The 18276-nt window shown below is 52.4% G+C and overlaps 6 protein-coding genes across 6 annotated transcripts; 3 read left to right on the top strand and 3 right to left on the bottom strand.

Moving 5' to 3' along the window:
- Positions 1 to 23: 23 nt before the first annotated feature.
- An01g14780 (uncharacterized protein) lies at positions 24 to 1111 on the bottom strand (the record flags this gene model as incomplete). Its single annotated transcript, XM_001389829.3, has 2 exons — positions 24 to 550; positions 604 to 1111. The coding sequence occupies 2 exons, from the start codon at positions 1109 to 1111 to the stop codon at positions 24 to 26; spliced, it is 1035 nt and encodes a 344-aa protein (XP_001389866.1).
- Positions 1112 to 1407: 296 nt separating this feature from the next.
- Positions 1408 to 4734, top strand: An01g14770 (uncharacterized protein; the record flags this gene model as incomplete). The annotated part of the gene is made up of 6 exons (XM_001389828.3): positions 1408 to 1478; positions 1703 to 1785; positions 1836 to 1856; positions 1892 to 2266; positions 2326 to 2377; positions 2433 to 4734. 6 exons carry the CDS (start codon positions 1408 to 1410, stop codon positions 4732 to 4734), a joined length of 2904 nt encoding a protein of 967 aa, XP_001389865.3.
- A 64-nt stretch (positions 4735 to 4798) lies between these two features.
- An01g14760 (uncharacterized protein) lies at positions 4799 to 6249 on the bottom strand (the record flags this gene model as incomplete). Its single annotated transcript, XM_001389827.1, has 2 exons — positions 4799 to 5569; positions 5620 to 6249. 2 exons carry the CDS (start codon positions 6247 to 6249, stop codon positions 4799 to 4801), a joined length of 1401 nt encoding a protein of 466 aa, XP_001389864.1.
- A 3391-nt stretch (positions 6250 to 9640) lies between these two features.
- On the top strand, positions 9641 to 13156 carry An01g14750 (uncharacterized protein; the record flags this gene model as incomplete). The annotated part of the gene is made up of 7 exons (XM_059745954.1): positions 9641 to 10422; positions 10635 to 10751; positions 10819 to 10841; positions 11004 to 11062; positions 11230 to 11478; positions 11687 to 11741; positions 11787 to 13156. The coding sequence occupies 7 exons, from the start codon at positions 9641 to 9643 to the stop codon at positions 13154 to 13156; spliced, it is 2655 nt and encodes an 884-aa protein (XP_059603380.1).
- A 435-nt stretch (positions 13157 to 13591) lies between these two features.
- Positions 13592 to 15409, bottom strand: goxC (glucose oxidase precursor goxC-Aspergillus niger [putative sequencing error]; the record flags this gene model as incomplete). Its single annotated transcript, XM_001389825.3, is given in 1 exon segment — positions 13592 to 15409. A coding segment is annotated over 1 exon segment (1818 nt).
- Positions 15410 to 16631: 1222 nt separating this feature from the next.
- An01g14730 (uncharacterized protein) lies at positions 16632 to 17948 on the top strand (the record flags this gene model as incomplete). Its single annotated transcript, XM_059745953.1, has 3 exons — positions 16632 to 16993; positions 17068 to 17560; positions 17628 to 17948. 3 exons carry the CDS (start codon positions 16632 to 16634, stop codon positions 17946 to 17948), a joined length of 1176 nt encoding a protein of 391 aa, XP_059603379.1.
- Positions 17949 to 18276: the final 328 nt, after the last annotated feature.

Here is an 18276-nt window from a genome sequence, read left to right as displayed (position 1 = left end):
CTCACCAGAACCCCGTGCTCAAATCAAAAGTCGATACAGATCTTTCCAACATGCTGTCCACTAGCTAGATAGCCATAGGCCTCGACCACCTGGTCACGACTGAACTTGAACGTCTTCTCGACCGGCACGGGAAGGTCCCGGTTTCCAATGAAGCGCACCGCTTCTTCTAGCAGCTGCTTGGATCCCGTCATGATACCACGAACCACGGCGCCCTTGCCGAGAGCCAGTGCAGCAACATCCGGCATTTCCTCCTGGGAAGCCTGAGCCAGGAAACCAATCACCGCAATACTGCCACCGTACGCGACGGCGTCGAGGGACTGCTTGATGGTGCCCGCTCCTCCATTCTCGAGAATGTAGTCCACGCCTTGGCCGTTCGTAATCTTCTGCACCTCGGCAGCCCAGTTGGGCGTTTTCTTGTAGTTGATAGTATGGTCCACGCCATACTTCTCCTTGACGTACTGGAGCTTCTCATCGGAGGACGACGTGATGATAGTAGTCGCGCCAGCCGCCTTGGCCAGGACGAGACCGGTGATGGACACTCCACCGGTTCCTAGACAGGTCAGATAATGCAATCACAAAGAAGAATGAATCATCGTGACATACCCAAGCAAAGCACCGACTGGCCCGGGCGCAGAGGCAAGTTGCCGTAGAGAGCATTCCATACCGTAACTCCGGTGCACACGACACCCGCCCACTGGGCATAGCTCAACTTGGAAGACTCCGGGATCTTAACCACAGCGTGTGCAGGCACCGAGAAGTATTCCCGCATGACACCATCAACAGGTCCACCCAAGCCCGCATGCCAGCTCTTCAAGGGGCCGTACGTAGTAGCAAGATCAAAGTTGACGATAACCTTGTCCCCCTGCTGCAGTCCGCAGACACCCTCGCCCACCTCGACGATGTCGCCCGCAGCATCAGAGCCTGGCACGACTTGGTCCTTGACGGGGAAGGGGTACTGGCCGGTGGAGATGGCAATGTCACGGAAGTTCAGGGCGACACTGCGGACTTTGATAAGGACTTCATGCTTGCCGGCAGAGGGGATGGCTTCTTGATGTTGGACCAGCTTGTCCCAGGAATCGCGGGCGGAGAGACGAAGAACTGTTTGGGACATGTTGGGATGTTCTGTTTGTAAAGTGTGACAAAGGTTGGTTCAATGGAGTTGTTCCGAATTATAGCGACGATAGTAATGTGATACCACAATCTTATTACTAGTGTTCTTATGATTTGACTTAATACTAGTCTGCAGTCGGCGGGTTTATATATGTATGTAGGCGCCACATTTCTGCCCCAACTAGAATCGCCATGACGGTCGTGATGCGATATAACATCATTATAAATCAAACAATGGTACAGAACTCAAAGGAAAAAAGCTAACTAATGTTTTTTTGGTGGCTGGCCCCGTAAAACATGGTTCTAAGAAAGGTTGTTATTGGGGTCAGAACTGTACCCTCCTTTGCAGCGGTTGGGGCAGAAATATGGTTATTTTTTGCCCCAAATAACATTTACAGAGGTTACATAATCGGACAACGAAGCGGCGCGACAACAAGCCGCCGCTCTGCCTACCAAAAATATGATAATCAATTAAATTTAAAGCATTTCGGTATTATATAGATAAATATATCTGAATAAACTAAAAGTTGCCTTTAATTATATATTCAAACTAATTTTAGCCTTTTTTATTGTAGTTACTGTAGTATAATAGCCAGTATCATGCTTGTCTTAATATCAAATACTGCAGTATATACTTTACTCATGGCAAATTGACCGCAACTAAAGACTTTACAGGTAAGTGCTAGTCTTCTATCTTAACAAATTCTCTCTATATATTTAAATAGCTTCAATTCTGACCGAATTTTGTAAGATTGAATATTATATGTCTCGGAGATATAAGGTGGTGAGGGTCACCGACGGCTCGTTGTCGCGACGCTTCGTTGTCCGGTTACGTTTTTCTTTTGCGAAACTTATGAAATCATTGAAGAACCGATAGCCAATGATTGCATCCAAATCCATGAAAGAGTGGGGGTTATCCGCCATGCTGACTCATATGTTACCCTCCAATTTTTGCACCTCAATTTCTGCCCCGAATTTCTGCCCCGAATTTCCGTCCCGAATTTCCGTCCCAACCTTCCCCATCATGGGTATTCAAGCATCATTTCCATCCCTTTCCGAATGGCTCCAGGAAGACCCAAACTCCATGTCCCCCCATGTACCTTCTGTGGGAGGATCTTCAGTCGGTCGCAACACCTGCGGCGACATGAGCTGATTCGTAAGTGTCCCTTCACCGGATCACCCTTGGCAATCAGGTGGACACTCACCTTGTCGTAGATACCCAGGAAAAGCCGTTCCAATGTCACTGCGGCCGTGCGTTTTCCAGACAGTAAGCCATTCCCATGCAACAGTTCCTTTAGTAATGTCTTGCTAATATATAGAAGGGACCTTCTGAGGCGCCATGACCGGGTATCCCACTCGTCCACTGGACTCCAATCGCCTCCAGAGAAATCCTCTTCCAACCCTACCAGATCTTTGAGCACTGGTCCGGCTCAATTTGATTTAAACAACTCGACCTTACCAGTCAGTGCAGGCTTGGAAAATGTCGTCTCGGCGCCGAATCTGTCCGCTCCGACAGCGCCATTCCAGAGTATAATCACTCCGCCGGCATGGGACGGACCATCCCAGACACTGCCTACTTTCTTTCAACCAACCCCGGCAAGCTTCCCCGACATGGAGTTGGGGCAGGACCCAATTTCCGATAACTTTGCCTTTGCATTTCCCAATTTCGTTCCCTCTCAATTCTTGGACACTGAGATCTCTCTCTCGGATCTACTCGAGCAGTTTCCTGCACAGGGGCAGGCGTCTCAGGGACCACGGTTGTCTTCAACGCCAGCTGGTCCTCCTGCTCCCTCTCTCGACGACACAGGCGACTATCCTAGTGACCTGCCCGATCCAAAGGACCAACCACAGCGCCGCCTGCCATCGCTAGATGACCAGCCGCACAAAAGTGGCTTGGAGGCGCAACTCGACGCGGCAGGATGTCCGTGGGCAATCTCTGCGGGCGCGTATAAGACGATCGTGGAAAAACTGACCGCAAAGCGGACTGCCTTAATTGATTTTTCACTGCCATCCAGATGTGCTCTCGTGCGATATTTGGAGGGCTACTTCCGAGGATTTCATGACCATCTTCCGTTTCTTCATATGCCGACCTTCCGTGCAGAGACCGTCGAGCCCGAGCTCCTCCTCGCAATGGCGGCTGTCGGCGCCTTGCATCGCTTCGAGCATCACAAGGGCCACCAGTTGTACGTCGCAGCGCGGTCCATGATTGACCAGAACACGCAGGATCGCCGTCGCAGACTGGTCGGGCAACTAGTCGGCCGCTCACCAGGATCTGCAGCATATGCCAGTCCTTTTTCAGACAGTCGCCGCGGTTCGAGCAATCCGGCCAGTGCAAACGAGACGGCTGAAGATACTACTGGCGAACTTCAGCGAGCACAAGCCTTGATCGTTCTGACAGCCATGAGCTCCTGGGGTGAGGAAGTCCTCGCGCAGGATAGTCTAGCGATGAGCAGCCAGCTGGCCGTGCTCGTGCGGACACTGGGGATTCAGGAAGCGGACAATGACGTAGATGCCGAACTCAGCTGGCTGGCATGGGTGGCACACCAACAGCGGCGACGTACCTTCTTAATCGCATACATTGTCTTTAACCTGCAGAGCATCATCTTCAATATTCCGCCGCAGATTCTTACCAGCGAGGTGGCCGTGTGTTTGCCATCCTGTGAAGCAGAATGGAGGGCTTCTTCACCCGCCGCGTGGGAGCGACATCGCGCCGTCTCCCGGCTTCATGAACGCGGATTCACTTCGACGCTCAACGAACTTCTCAACGGAAACGATATTACTGGTCATAGCCTCATCTCTCCGTTTTCCAACTATATTCTCATTCATGGCCTGGTACAGCGCATCTACTTTGAGCGACAAGCCGCTGGTGGCAGTTTGCGTACTCCGCTCGTAGAATCCCTCGAAACAGCACTGAAGCACTGGCAATCTAGCTGGGAGAGCACCTGGGAGTCGAGTCTGGACCCATACTGTCCCCAGGGACCGTTGGGGTTCAATGCGACCGCACTGCTACGACTCGCCTACATCCGTTTGAATTGTCGGACGGGTCTCTGTCATGAGCTCCTCTCCAGCGATACGACTCGAATCAAATCACTCATCTCTCCGACACCACCGCTAGATCATATTAGTCGTTCCCCGGCCCTCAATCGTGCTATCCTGCAGTGCATCCACGCCCTGAGCATCCCTGTGCGGGTGGGAATCCCCTACGTCGCGCGCACGCAGACCTTGAGCTGGAGCGTACAGCACTCCATCTGCCACCTAGAGTGCGCGGTGCTGTTGATACGGTGGATGCAGATGCTGGCTAGCGCCGTGGCAGCACACGGGATGGGGAGTCTGCGGGAGGATGAACGGAAGCTGCTCAGCATGGTGGAGTACTTGATTCAGGAGACAAATGCCGTGGAGGGAGATGAAGGCAAGCAGAGAGAGAGTGAAGCGGAGAAGATCCAGCGGCTGGCGGGCATGACGGCGCAGGTCTGGGCTGAGATCTCGAGCGGGATTCATGTCTTTGATCTGGTGCGGAGGATTGGGGAGGCGTTAAGGGGGATTGCGGACATGCTAGGAGGTGAAGGGGAAGGGGGTAGTGAGACATATTATCTCTCCTCCAGCTCTGGCAGTATAACCCGGTAAGGGAAACGAGTTGATTAACATCGGTGCATACTATCACCATTTCTATAAATAACACCACCATGTACTACTTCAACGCCGGCAGCGCCAACGCAAACACATTCTCCGGATCAAACCTCTGCTTCAACGTGCGCACCGCCTTTGCATTGGCCCCAAACGCCTTCTTGACTGCCTCTTCCGGCTTCAGGCTCGCGAATCTCATCAAAGACACATACGCTGTGGGCAAGACATTCCCCTCATCGGCCTGTGCAATCTCCTCTGCCAGTTTAACCGCCCACTCCTCAGATGCCGCCGCCTTTTGCTCATCTGTAGCACATCCCACAAACTCAAGCATATAATGCGGCTCCCTCGTCGCAAACACAGAATGCTCGAGCTTGTCTGCGTCTTCACCGGCCGACTGTCCCCGCAACTGATGGATTGTGGCCATCGTGCCCGGATCAGACGGCATGGATGCCACATTCCGTGCAATCACCTCCGCCACGGCGGGATTGATGCGCCGGACGTTATGAGTTTGGAGGGACCCATACACAGCTTCGGGTACCAGGGCACCATTGCCTGTGAACCACTCCGGGACGGTCGTGGGGGCGACGGTGCTCATGAGCAACGGGGCGAGGGAGGAGATTCTCTCCGCCCATCGTTGGCCCTCCTCTAGGTCGGGGTGGCTCCAAGTAAAGAGCACAGCGAATACGCGACCCTGAGGGCTGTTGAAGGCGACTTGCTGCAGGGTCAGTGGAGGAGGGAGGCCCTCTGTGTCGAGGAGATTCTCATAGGCGGCGTTGAAAGTAATGATAGTTTGAGTGATGTCGGAGGAGTCGAAAATGATTGCGCCGGCGAGGAGCTGTACGCTTAATACACTTGCTGTTACTATCATTGGGGAAGTGGACGTACCTTTGGAAGGGAGTAGACCTTGATAGTAACGTCAACAATGATGCCGAAGATTCCCCCTGCACCACGGATACCCCTTAGGAGGGACTCATCAGCAACAACAACCTCCCCATCAGCATCCACCACCGTAGCACCCAGAATCTGATCAACACCCAGTCCCCAATGAGACGAAAAGGGCCCATAGCCGCCATACATGGCCCAGCCAACATATCCGACGCTGGGGATAGAACCGGTCGGAGTAACCAGCCCTTCCTCCCAGAGGATATTAGCCAGTTCACCCTGGAGAATACCTCCCTGGACGGTAGCGGACTGACGATCCGGGGCGACCGTAACGGCCGTCAGGGCGCGCAGGTCGATGAGAAGGGCGCCATTCACGACGGAGCGAGCCTCGAGATTGTGGCCGCCCGAGCGAACGGTAAAGGGTACAGAGTGGGTCTTGGCGAATTTAACGAGTGCTGCGACATCTGCGGGAGACTGGGGCTGCACGATGGCCAGTGGACGGGCGTTGATGCCGGCGATGAACACCCGGTTGGCTGTGGGCACATACTCGGCGGAGGTGGGCGGGATGTAGCCGATGCTGGGATGCGAAAGGAGAAAGGCCTCCAGGGCTGTAAGTTGGTTGGAACCGGTCATGGTAACAATCAGTATAAGTTTTTGGAGGAGAGATTGAGGGTCGAACGAGAGAAGTGTTCATGCTTGATTTATAACCAGCAAAAGAGGGGTCGCGTAAGGCTGTGCAGTTGCTGACAGCCAGGTGGTCATCAAATTTATCAGCTTATTTGGATAAGGTTGGCTCTGACGCGCGGTCCGTTGTTCCATAATCTCACCTCATCATCCCCAGTCTTCACCTTGAAGTACTGGTCGGGAGGAGCCCCGGCATTTCTGAAGCTGACTGCCAGACTATGCCCGCTAATGCGATTATTTGAATGCTCCATGTATCCGTTCATAGTTATTTCATTGTGAGTTCGCTGACTGTCGTTCGGAGTGAACTCCCATCTCCATTTTCCAGTAGCCTGACACTCGACATCTCCAAATGCAGTTATTAGTGTTTTGGGATCAGCACTACTGTCTTGTAGCTTGCTAGGCTCTCGACTGCGTCATCTATAATTGGTCCGTTCGTCTATCCTGAGGAACATTGGTCAAAGCGGTTTTGTGGGTCACTGATCCTCGTGAATCCTTTGCAGTTGTTACAGCGTTGCTAGTCTTCCATCAGTATAGGAGTGTATAATGTAATCAGACTTTGAGTCCTTGATGTATAATTCCCATCAAGGGCCATTATTCAGCTGCTCGTATTTTTGAAACCCTCCATGCCCATAGCGTTCCCTGTCGTCTTAAGTGAAGCTCTCGGATCCAGATCCCTTACTAGTCCTCCTTGAGCGATCGTGACGTAGTGTGAAAATGGTTATTATAGGGTTACTTGCACATGGAATGCGGCAGAATTCAGATGCATACGATAGCCTCAGAGGCAGAAATCGGGAGAACACCACGGCACGCGTTTCCATTAATTGCACATGACCTGGAGAATACCTGATAAATGCCGATGGTAAATATCGCTCCCAACTCTACGGGCAGACATTTCAGTTATTTGCTCAAAAGAGGGGACAACTGATGAAGTGTGAGAAGATAGAAAATGTATGTAGATGGAAAATGAACTATCTGCGTCAGGGAGAAAAGACGTATCCGTCCCCATAGGGCAATCTCATTGTTTGGGGAGTAAAATCCGGTTCTAGCTGGCTAAGCAGGAAACCCAAATATATTTCCCGGTCTTTCTACTATAGTTTTGATAGATGCTTGTTTCGGGAATGGCGCCCCGGTCTAGAGACCCTGGTTTGTTTTGGGCAACTGATCCGACACGGTATTGGCATCCATTGACAGTAACCAGAAGCATCGACATGTGCCGACTGGACTTCCTACCAAACTTCATGGCATTGAACAACATATACGAAAGTGACTCTCATAAAGTGCTTTGTGTTGGACTTTCACTCTCTGAAACGGATCCACTGCTAGTCAAACCGTGAAATTGAGCATGGCCAAGACTTGCCGTGCGAGTTCTAGCTAATTTCGGTCCTGTGCTACATACACTAGCTTTGATTGATGTCTCACCTTATTTCCAACGACAGTGCATATACTAACCTGCTCTGCTGTGGATCTCGCCGTTTGCGGTCAGAAGCTGCAGTATATCGTTTCAATATACTCAGTATATCTCATGGGTACTCCGGTAAATACTCCTAACACATTGCGAGCATAGGTTGCGCATGGAAGCACAGGAGACCAACAATGCCCTGCGTGATGTCACTTCTGCTCGCAACTTTTCCTTGTGCGGGACCGCGACGGCAGAGCTAACCCTAGGCGCTAGGAATTGACTCGACAACCTACGCGGCCGGAAGATGTCTGCACAATATTCCTTCTCACCCTTTGTAGGGAGAAGCCACGAGCCGGGAGCACTCACTTTCTCGATCCATAGACACTCTTTGCCTAGCTTGCAGTACTGGAGTGGCATCCTTGTGGGGCAGAACGTACTTACTCAGCGGAACTCTGGAAAACTACTAACTAAACTGATAGAAGTATCGTCCCAGAACGTGGATAAGCTCATAACCGTCATCAAGCCTGCATAGTACCTACGTCAGTAGCGTTCTCCTTGCAGCTTTCACCGATCACTTTGTTCTGTGGACCCTCGTTGCCGGAGTGATGCCGTGGAGGGGTAATTGGCGCGCAGATCTATCAGTCTCAACCCTCGAGCCGAAGATGATCGGCAGGAGGCCACGCCAGCGTCCCCATCAACCCTCAGAAAGTGTATCGCTACCACAGCCGCCACCCCGACCTCCCAGGAAATGCTCCAATGAGGCTCCTGGGCCTCATGTGGCTGGGGCCTTTCCATTTTGCATCATTCTGCGTTTCAGGACAGGGCTAATTGCCAGGTCCCTTGTTGCAACACCCAGAAGAGCGTCAGGGTCCAGACGCTTTAGGTGGGCACGACAAAGTCATAATTCATGCCTGAATAACTGACTTCCTACTCAGAGCCACGGAGTCATATAATCCTCGCGTCGAAATTGACCTAGCCGAAATGCTTGTTTTCGGCGAAGACCATCGCGCAGTATCGCTACCATGTCGTCGACATGGTGAATGACAGTTCTCCTACCACTTTTGTACCGGCATTACCTAAACAGAATAACGATTCACGATCCCAGCCTTGCAGACCATCCGGTGGAATCAATAGTGTGGATACCGTTGACTCAATGTGGCCAACACGGCCGAACAGTTAGCTTCAGCCCAAGTCTGGCCCAGGCACAGGAGAAGAGCAGGAGCGTTTCGCTTCCATTGTAGACAGGATTGTCCCGGCAGATGTCTCTCTGATTGGATACAGATTATCAATCTGATATCCCACGACCAGTTTTCTCCAGGGATGGCTGGAGGGTTGATCGACACAGCCTGTTCTGGTTCCACCTTCAAGCGCCGATCGGTCAGACAACTCACAAGGGGCCCAGATGTTGCAGCAGTAACTGTGCAGTGTGGCTGGTACAATGATATAATGAGTTTCTCTCAGGCAACACTGAAACAACGGTGACTTCACTGAAAATCCCTGTTCTTGTTACATTGCCGCCATATCACCTCCACGTCACAATATGCCCTCAAACGCTGCCAGTGCCCCTTGCACTGGCTTCAAAGCTTAGATTATGGGCATCCATCAAGAAAGTATTCCAATTGGTTTGAGAACGAGCCGTCCTCGCTGATCTCTCCACTCGGCAACTGAGAACCTGGAGTGGTCTAACCTCGCCAGCAAACCCCCATGGTACCTGACTGGTGCCGACGTCGGAGAAAACCTACCAGGTGCTCTGTAACCTGTTCACCTCCCACGCTGAATGATGATCCTTCCTCAAGAAGATATATGGGTAGGCGTCTCAGAACAGCTGGGAACCCTATAAAAGCCTCTCTCTGTCCGCTCTTTCAGATAACATCCTCACAGCCCAATCACTCTGAAATCAACAATCAAAAGTCATTCTCTCTTTCATATCCTAATATCAAAATGAAGCTTACCGGAGCTGTCCTGGCCAGCCTCGTCGGCTGCGTCGCTGCCCTGCCCCCGGCGCCTTTCTTCAACGGCCCTCCTCCCGCTCCCTCTGGCTCGGTGGCTCCCGCTCCTGGGGAATCTTCCTTCCCTCCTCCGCCTCCTCCCAGCTCGGTGTCCGGCGCTCCTCCCTCTGTGACCCCCGAGCCCTACGAGAAGCGCCAGTTCGGTGGCCCCCAGCCTTCCGGCCCCCCCGCTGGTCCCTCCGGTTCTTTCGGCCCCGCCCCCTCCGGTTTCCCTGAAGGATTCGGTAGACGTCAGTTCGATGGCTTCGGCGGCTTCGGTGGTCCCTTCGACTCCGCTCCTTCCGCCACTCCCTCCGCTACTCCCTCCGCCTTCCCCGGAGCCAGCTTCGAGGAGCATCAGTTCCCCGGTCCCTCCGAGTCCGCCCCCGCTGGGCCCCCTCCCTCCGGCTCCCCTTCCCCCGTCCCATTCGGTGACTTCGGTGGCTTCGGCAAGCGTCAGTTCGGTGGCCCCGTCGAGTCTGCCCCTGCGGGTGCTCCCTCTGGTGCCCCCGGTCCTGCACCCTCTGAGGGCTTCGGAGGCTTCTTCAAGCGCCAGTTCGGTTCTCCTGCAGAGGGACCTGAGCAGGGCCCGCAAGGCCAGGCTCCCCCATTCCCCAGTGGCGTGCCTTCCTTCACTCCTTCTCCGGCTCCTACCCCGTCGGGTGGCTTTGAGGAGCGTCAGTTCGGTGGGTTCCCCACCCCAACTCCTGTCCCCAGCGGCCCCGCTGGTGGCTGGTAAGCAGCCCATATCAATGACATGGGCTATGGGACATGGTAATCCATGTGTGGCATAACGCCTAGCTGTGTTGCAGTTGTGTGTTTGCAGTCACAGTGTCTAGTATAGACTCATCGTGCTGTGAAGTGTATATTGGGAACTTGAAGGCATGGAATATATGTGTTATGTGAATTAATTCTGCTTTATGTGTTAATGTCTTTCGTTAATATAGCCTTTGGCCAAGGAAGATCAGCGTATACTTCAAGGTCAATTGGCCTGGTCCGAATACTCAAATAGAGACGTGGAATATATACATGCTATTACGCAAGGATACCCCTGAACAGCATAAGTAGTGGTAGATATCTTTATCCATTGGATCTAGTAGCTATCGCAGCTGAAATGACTAATATTGCCAGGTCGCGTAGACCGAGCGCGGGTGGTTAGCTTCGGAATGGAGCCTTAAGAATATACCGGCAATGCTGCATTGATGCCCAATCTCAGCTCCGCCGACGCACTGGGAACAACATTTTCGACATCCCCAAACCATCCCTCTTCAATACCATCAGTCAGACCGTGATTGATATGGGACGAAATTCTTTAGGTTCTTCACTTGAACGAGGGACAACAACCTTGGCAGATCGTCAAGAATCCCAACCGCCCGTGAGCGCGGCCGATAGCGTGCTTTGCCATAGTTGTGCGAATCTGCCCATGGACGATCAGCTCAATTATGTCAAATATAACTGCTTCTCTCGTGAATCGATATTTGATAGCATGAGCCACGGCATCCGATTTTCAGTCCGTGTTGAGGCCGGCTGCCCCCTCTGCAGACTTGCTGTGGAAACCATACGAGCCCAATCATGTTACGCCAAAGATACCAAAGGGAAGAATTCGAATACATACTTTTGATGATTACTGAAATACTCACGGTAAAAACTTATAGCCTAGACGACCGTGTTTTGATGGGAAGAATCCGGATATTAGAAGATGATAGAGATCGCCTGCGACCCCTGCCCCGTAACTATCAGGCGACTGGTGTTGGCCGAAAAATAAAACATGGCCAGATCGATTTCACCCTTGTGCGTTCCTGGTTACAAGACTGTGAAAAGAGTCCAGATCATGACTGCGCGAGCAATCTATCAGAGCCAATCGACATTATCTTGATCGACGTGCACGACAATCGATTAGTGCGAAGGAGGTCAAATGTCCGATACCTAGCCTTGAGCTACGTCTGGGGTCAAGCAGGGGGGCTACAGACACTGAATGAAAAACTATGAGGCATTGCAGGATAAGGGCGCCCTGCTCCCCGACAGAAGTGATATACCGCGCACTATCGCTGATTGTATGATGCTTGTCCGAGAGCTACATGAACGCTACCTCTGGGTAGACCGTCTGTGTATCTTGCAGAATAGTGAGGAGAAGCATGATGTCATTCGGTATATGGGTGAAATCTACTCACATGCACTTTTAACTATATTTGCACTCAGTGGGGCAGACGCCAATCATGGCTTACCTGGCGTACGGCCTCACTCTAGACCCCCGCAATTGATTGAAAAAGTGAGAACAGCCCGCTTCCTCTCTGCTCTTCCAAGCCTAGGAGATTCTCTGAAGATGTCTCTGCACAACACTCGTGGATGGACATTTCAAGAGGTTTTGCTCTCTCCCAGGCGTCTGTTTGTGTCGGATCGGCAGGTTTATTTCCACTGCAAGAAAAATGGAGTCCGATGCGAAGACACACTCGGTACAGACACTTTCGCTTTCGAGAACGAACACGGACTGCGGAAGGAAATCATTTTGTTCGGAGAAGGGGTTGACAAAAATACGTATGATGTGGAAGGCTCGAGATCAGTGTATGAGAGTCTTGTTGAAAAATATACGGAACGGAAATTGTCCTATCCTGCCGATATTCTAAATGCTTTTACCGGCATCTCTTCTATCTTGAGCTACGAATATAAAATGGACGGCTGTGAAGAACTTATTGCTGGTCTTCCACGACGGGAATTCCTTCGTTATCTTCTCTGGTCTCCCAAAGAGACTCCCATTCGCCGGCTGCCGAGGGTAACAGGCCCACATGAAGAATCCTTCCCAAGCTGGTCCTGGATAGGTTGGGTGTGTCCGATATTTTATAAGCGTATTGGCTCGCGGGTCATTGAGCCAGGAGTGTGGATGAATGAAATATCTACACCATGCACAATAGAGCTAATACAGCCAGATTGTGTCCAGAAAATTGTCCATCAGCCCCCAGGATATTGTTATTACGGCTACCCCTCATGGTCGATTTTTGGCCAAACGCCTGCCCAAGACACTCTCCGTGATATAGTACTGTCTGATAATGTTTCTAAGCGCCCAGGACACAGTATCCTACACTTCCGCACTTTGGCCGTCCCAGCCATAAACTTCTACTATGAGAGGTGGTCCCATACCCCATACCATGATTATCGGACTCACATACCATTTTGGAACGCCCAGGGCCATCTGTGCGGTATCTTGGTCGGTAAAACACCACCCAGTCTGGACCTTCTTCTTCCCAAATGCAAGTATGTGTTTTTGTGCTATGCTCATGTCCTGGTCCGCGATTCCTCAGAATACAACCTAGATGATTGGCTTTACAATGAGTTCGATCAAGCCCGCTGTGTCCCTTTTTTTCTCCTCCTTCATCGACGTGGCGAGCTCTGGGAGCTGGTTGGCTTGGCTATAATTACATGGAAAGCTTTTGAGAGTACGCACCCAGGGTGGGAAAATATTCTACTGGCATAGAAAGTTATTAGCATATTTAGCGAGGGCTTGCTTTACCAGCAACACAATATGTCTATGGTGGTATTTCATTGTAATCAACATGCTTATTATTGACTAGATAGCCAGAGGATGCGCATACTTGCTCTCACGCATTCTTACCTGACTGGTAGATCAATTCGAAGAGAATAGAACATCGGAAGATTGTATTTCAGCTCGCAACCCCTGATCCGTTTGCTTGATTATTAGTGAAACTTTCTTCCCATACAAAACATATGACTATCGTTCGATTAACTGAACAATGCCCTTGTATGGTAGTAATGTCTGCTCACATATAACGAACGTCTATTTATGTAACCTGTCTATGTAATCTACCAATTCTATCCAATCTATGATTATACCTCCCCAGCATCTAAGTACCATCCCCTAATATCCTCACTCATATCCCCATCATACCACTCACTGCATGGAAGCATAATCTTCCAAGATAGCATCCGAAATTTTTAGCGCCATGGCATAGAACACCGTCATGACATGGGACGACATTTGCGTAGGAGGAATAGAACCATCAATGACACGCAGTCCCTGCACACCATACACACGGGCAGCATTATCAACAACACCGCCCATCTCCTTCGGCATCATGGAGCAAGTACCCACGCCATGGTAGTTAGGACGGAAGTGGTACGGGATGTACTCAGTCCAGGCGCTCAAATCGGCATCATACGCGAGGTTATCACCGGGGATAGTCTCCCCAGCGAAGTAGGTCTGCATGGCACCGGAGTTGGAGATGTTGCGGGCCAGTTGAGTAGCGGCAGCCTGACCGAGCAGGTCCAGCTCGTTGAGGAAGTACTGAGGGTCGTAGGCGAAGTGGTGAAGGTAGGGGTCCTTGTCGAGGATGTGAACGTATCCTCGGGTGAAGGGCAGAAGGTCCCACACATCGAAGCTGGCTACTCCGGCAGTGTCGAGGAAGAGTTCCGAGTACGCGACGTTGTGGTTGACAATCCAGTCGCGGTAGTTCTCGTACTAGATGAGCAAGGCGGTAGTGTTGTGGAATCCGCCACGGGCGACGGCCTCTTCGGCCCACTGCTCCAGCTTGGTGTTGAGCAGCTCGTGTGCCTTTTCGGAATAGTCACCAAAGGTCTCGTTGAAGGTGGCGAACCAAGCGGCCTGACCCTGTCCGGCACCAGCAGAGGTGATGCGGCTGCGGACGGTAGCGGTGGTCTGGTCCTGCAGGTTCAGGCCGACGGGCAGGTCAACGACGGTGTCGATACCAAGGGGCTCCAGGATGGACTTCATTCCGATACCGGAATATTCCAGGATTGTGGGAGAGACAGCGGAGCCCGCGGCCAGGAGGACCTCGTGCTCAGCGTAAACGTTGTGGGTGTTGCCCTTGTGGGTGCCGAATTCCACGCCGACGGCACGAGGGGTGGTGCCGTTCTGGCTAAGGAGCACCTTACCAACATATTGTCCGGTCAGGACTTGCAGGTTGGGACGTTGGTAGTTGGGAAGGAGCCATTCGCGAGCGGCATCGGAGCGAACTTGGTCTTCGTGCAAGGTGTTGGGGAACATGGACACACCATGAGGGTCACCGCATCCGAAGTCCTTCTTGGTGGGAACGCCTCGGTCTTCGACAGCGCTCATGAGAGCCTTGACGATGGGGGAATAGTCATCGCCGGTGTCACGGGGTCCGGCATGGACAGTACCATTGGTACCATGACAGGATGCGTTGAAGTAATGGCCAGCAGCGATCTGTTTGGCATTTGGTGCGCGAGCACGCTCAGCCTGGAGGGAGTAGGCGGCCACATTGTCCCAGTTCCAGCCCTCATTTCCAAAGACGGTCTCCCAAGAGTCAACCTGTGCCTTGTGGGGGCGAGTCCAGGTGCCACCATTCACTAGAGTAGAGCCACCGAGACCATTTCCGGAGCGGATCAGCGCGGTTTGATTGTTGGTAGCGAGCTCCACGGTCTCGTAGGCGTGGTCTACACTGCTGCCAAAGATGTCGCCGTAGGCGTTCAGGTCCTCAATGATAGGACCTCTGTCCGACTCGTAGGAGCCACTTTCGATGACGAGCACGCTGATGTTGGGATTCTCCGTCAGACGGGCAGCGGTGGTGAGTCCAGTCAGACCTCCACCAGCGATGATGTAGTCGACTGTGCGGCCGGAGACATCCTTGGGATCAGTCAGGAGGCTGGCTTCAATGCCATTGCTCCTGATGTAGTGTGGCAGGGCCGCAGCGAGGGAGACCACAAGCGAGCTCACAAGGAGGGTCTGCATGATGGGCAGATGAGAGAATGAGAGAGGAAAGGCTGGTTGCTGATCAGAAGGTGACAGGAGGACCGAACGAGGTTACTTATACGCTTGAGTCAACGGTCCAGAACCAAGTTGTTCGATAATCCAATTCCTCTGCTTTCCAAGAAGCCATCCTCATAATGCATACTGATAGGGGCCGTGAGCTGAACCTCATCCTCCGTGTGCTCAGCCGTCGGTATCCCGAATACATTAATCCGAAGCCATAATCCCTGGATAGTACAAAAGCGAATCCTTAGACAGGTGGGGCGCAGGATTGGCGTCCTGATCCTCTGCGTCTCTCGTTCTGTAGAGGCTATGTCATCCTCGTAGTGGCTTATTGGCCCCATATTAGCTCACTGCCTAACGCTGACGGTAGGCAGCCTCGTGGACGAGGAACTATACGAATCCTGGACGCAAATCATCGTGGCGCCAAGGGATACCGACTTTCGGCATGCCGAGAACACCGAATTCTGAGTTCTGCCCTTCCCGATTTGTGCTCCGGTCAGCCCTCGCCAAGTGCACAAACCATAGGGTCCTCGTCATGCCCTCAATGGAAAGCCTATAGTGTTTGCTGTGTTCTCCACGGGGAGAGGGTCAATTGGAGAGTTTATTTGAACAGCCAGCCCACGTGCAAACTCACCACCAAGGTCAAGACAGGCAGTGCTGGTTTCAGGGTGATCAAACTAGGCAGGCTTCAGGTACCTGCAGAGTCCCGTGCACAGTATGATCTACGGACCGTCAGCGGGAACCATGGATCGTACTCACTAATGCCGGCAGGTGGGCCAAGATGATGTACACGAGAGCATAGCATCCGCGCCCAGAAACGCCGTCGGAAACTAGCAATCAGCCGAGGGCCAATTAGAGGCACATTTGGGCCCATGAAGGAAGGGACTGTCTCACCGTGGAGTCTCTGCTATCCCTGCTTGGCGATAGTGCAATTGTTCTTCACGCAGGTCTGCAGCCAAGACAAGGCAGCCCCTTTGAGTTAAAACCGGCGCTTATCACCCAGAAACTCCCTCGGGTTCTGGAACTTACCTGCTTGCAAATCACCTCGTTTACCAATCCCGCCGTGTCCAGACTCTCTCCTTCAACCAGGTCGTTGACAAATTCCACCACGCAATTCTTCAGCCAGAGCAAGTGAACTCCGATTACTTATCAGTGAACATTGTTCTTGCTGCAGAGATACCAGCTGAGTATCCCTGTCACGATGAAATTCAGTGTTGTGCCCCTCCTTTTCGGAGCAACCTCCGCCGTTGCCTCCAGACTCTACGCTGCCTCGTATGCAGGCACCGTGACCACCTTGTCCTTGTCCCAATCCTCCAAGGGACAGTATGAGTTGGAAACAGTCGCCCAGTCCACTGACTGTGGCACCAACCCGTCTTGGCTGATGCTGGATCACGACAACCGTGTCCTCTACTGCCTGGACGAAGCTGTTGACCTTGCCAACGGTACCCTGACCTCCTTTGCCATCCGGCCCAATGGCACTCTGTCCAAGGTGCTACAGCTGGAGACCATCGCCGGCCCGGTCATGTCGCAGTTCTACTCGGCCCCGGGAGTGCCACACCGCAAGTTCTTCGCCGTGGCTCATTAGTACGTCCATATTGCTTTCCCTATCCCACTACCATATTAACATTATATCGCAGTGAAGGATCAGCTGTCACCAGCTATTCCCTTGACCCCATCAGTGGTGTCTTCAACCGCTCCCAAACCTTCACATACACCCTACCGGCTCCCGGCCCCGTCGCGGACAGACAGGATGCACCCCACTCCCACGGCGTCGTCGTCGACCCAACAGGACAATTCGTCCTCGTCCCAGACCTCGGTGCTGATTTGATTCGCATCTTCCACATCAACCCCTCCACTGGACTTCTTGAACCTCAAGCTCCCCTCGTAGCAGCACCCGGTTCTGGTCCCCGCCACGGTGTCTTCTGGACACCCGCGGGCACCACAGCCAAGCAGGCCAAGCACGAAGATGTCATTTTCTACCTGACATCAGAACTGAACAACCACGTCACCGGCTACAGAGTGACCTATCCATCCAACGGAACCATCTCTTTCACAGAGTTCTATACCGCCAACTCCTACGGCGGTGCTGTCCCGCCCAACGGTTCCAAGGTCGCGGAAATTGCCATCTCAGTAAGTCACACCTACCTACCCCTTGCTTCTCCCTCCACAATAGCCTACTGATACCTACCAACTATAGCCCCAAAACAACCGTCTCGTCGTCAGCAACCGCGACGACAACACCTTCGGCACCAACAACGATTCCATCGCCGTCTTCAACTGCGCCGATGAGTCCGGCAGTCACCCTACCAACGTCAGCTTCGGTGGTCTCTACCCCGCTTACGGGTCGTCGCCGCGCCAGTTCGAGATGTCGGCGCGCAACGAGATGATTGCCGAGGCATTGCAGAATACTCATGCGGTGGGTGTGACGCAGTGGAACGGAAAGACTGGGAAGCCGGTGCCGCTTGTCGCGAAGAAGTCGCTGGTGGGTGAGGTGGTTTCTGTTGTTTGGGATGAGTAGGTGATACTAGCCTTAGCTGCTTAGCATTTTGGTGCGTGTGTGTGAATGCACTTAGTTGGATGTAGTGTTTTGGGAGGATGCTGCGAAGGATACTACGCTTCTGTCGTTGACTGACGTTCTTTTATTATTGGATGAGTCCTCATTGTCTTGATTAGATGGATATGAGATATAGGAATACGAAGGCCAGTCAAGGCCAACGAAGGCCTCTTGGTCAAATGAAACTCTTATACTACTGGCCATTGCTCGTAATCCACTATAGGTATTTGTGGCTTCTGAAAACTCAACTAGAGCAAGTGTATAGAGAAAGGAAGGGTGAGGGGGTATATTC

This window comes from Aspergillus niger (assembly GCF_000002855.4).
Source record: "Aspergillus niger supercontig An01".
Classification (NCBI taxonomy): domain Eukaryota; kingdom Fungi; phylum Ascomycota; class Eurotiomycetes; order Eurotiales; family Aspergillaceae; genus Aspergillus; species Aspergillus niger.
Note: the sequence above shows the minus strand (reverse complement) of the source record. Positions and strands in the feature narration are given on the sequence as shown.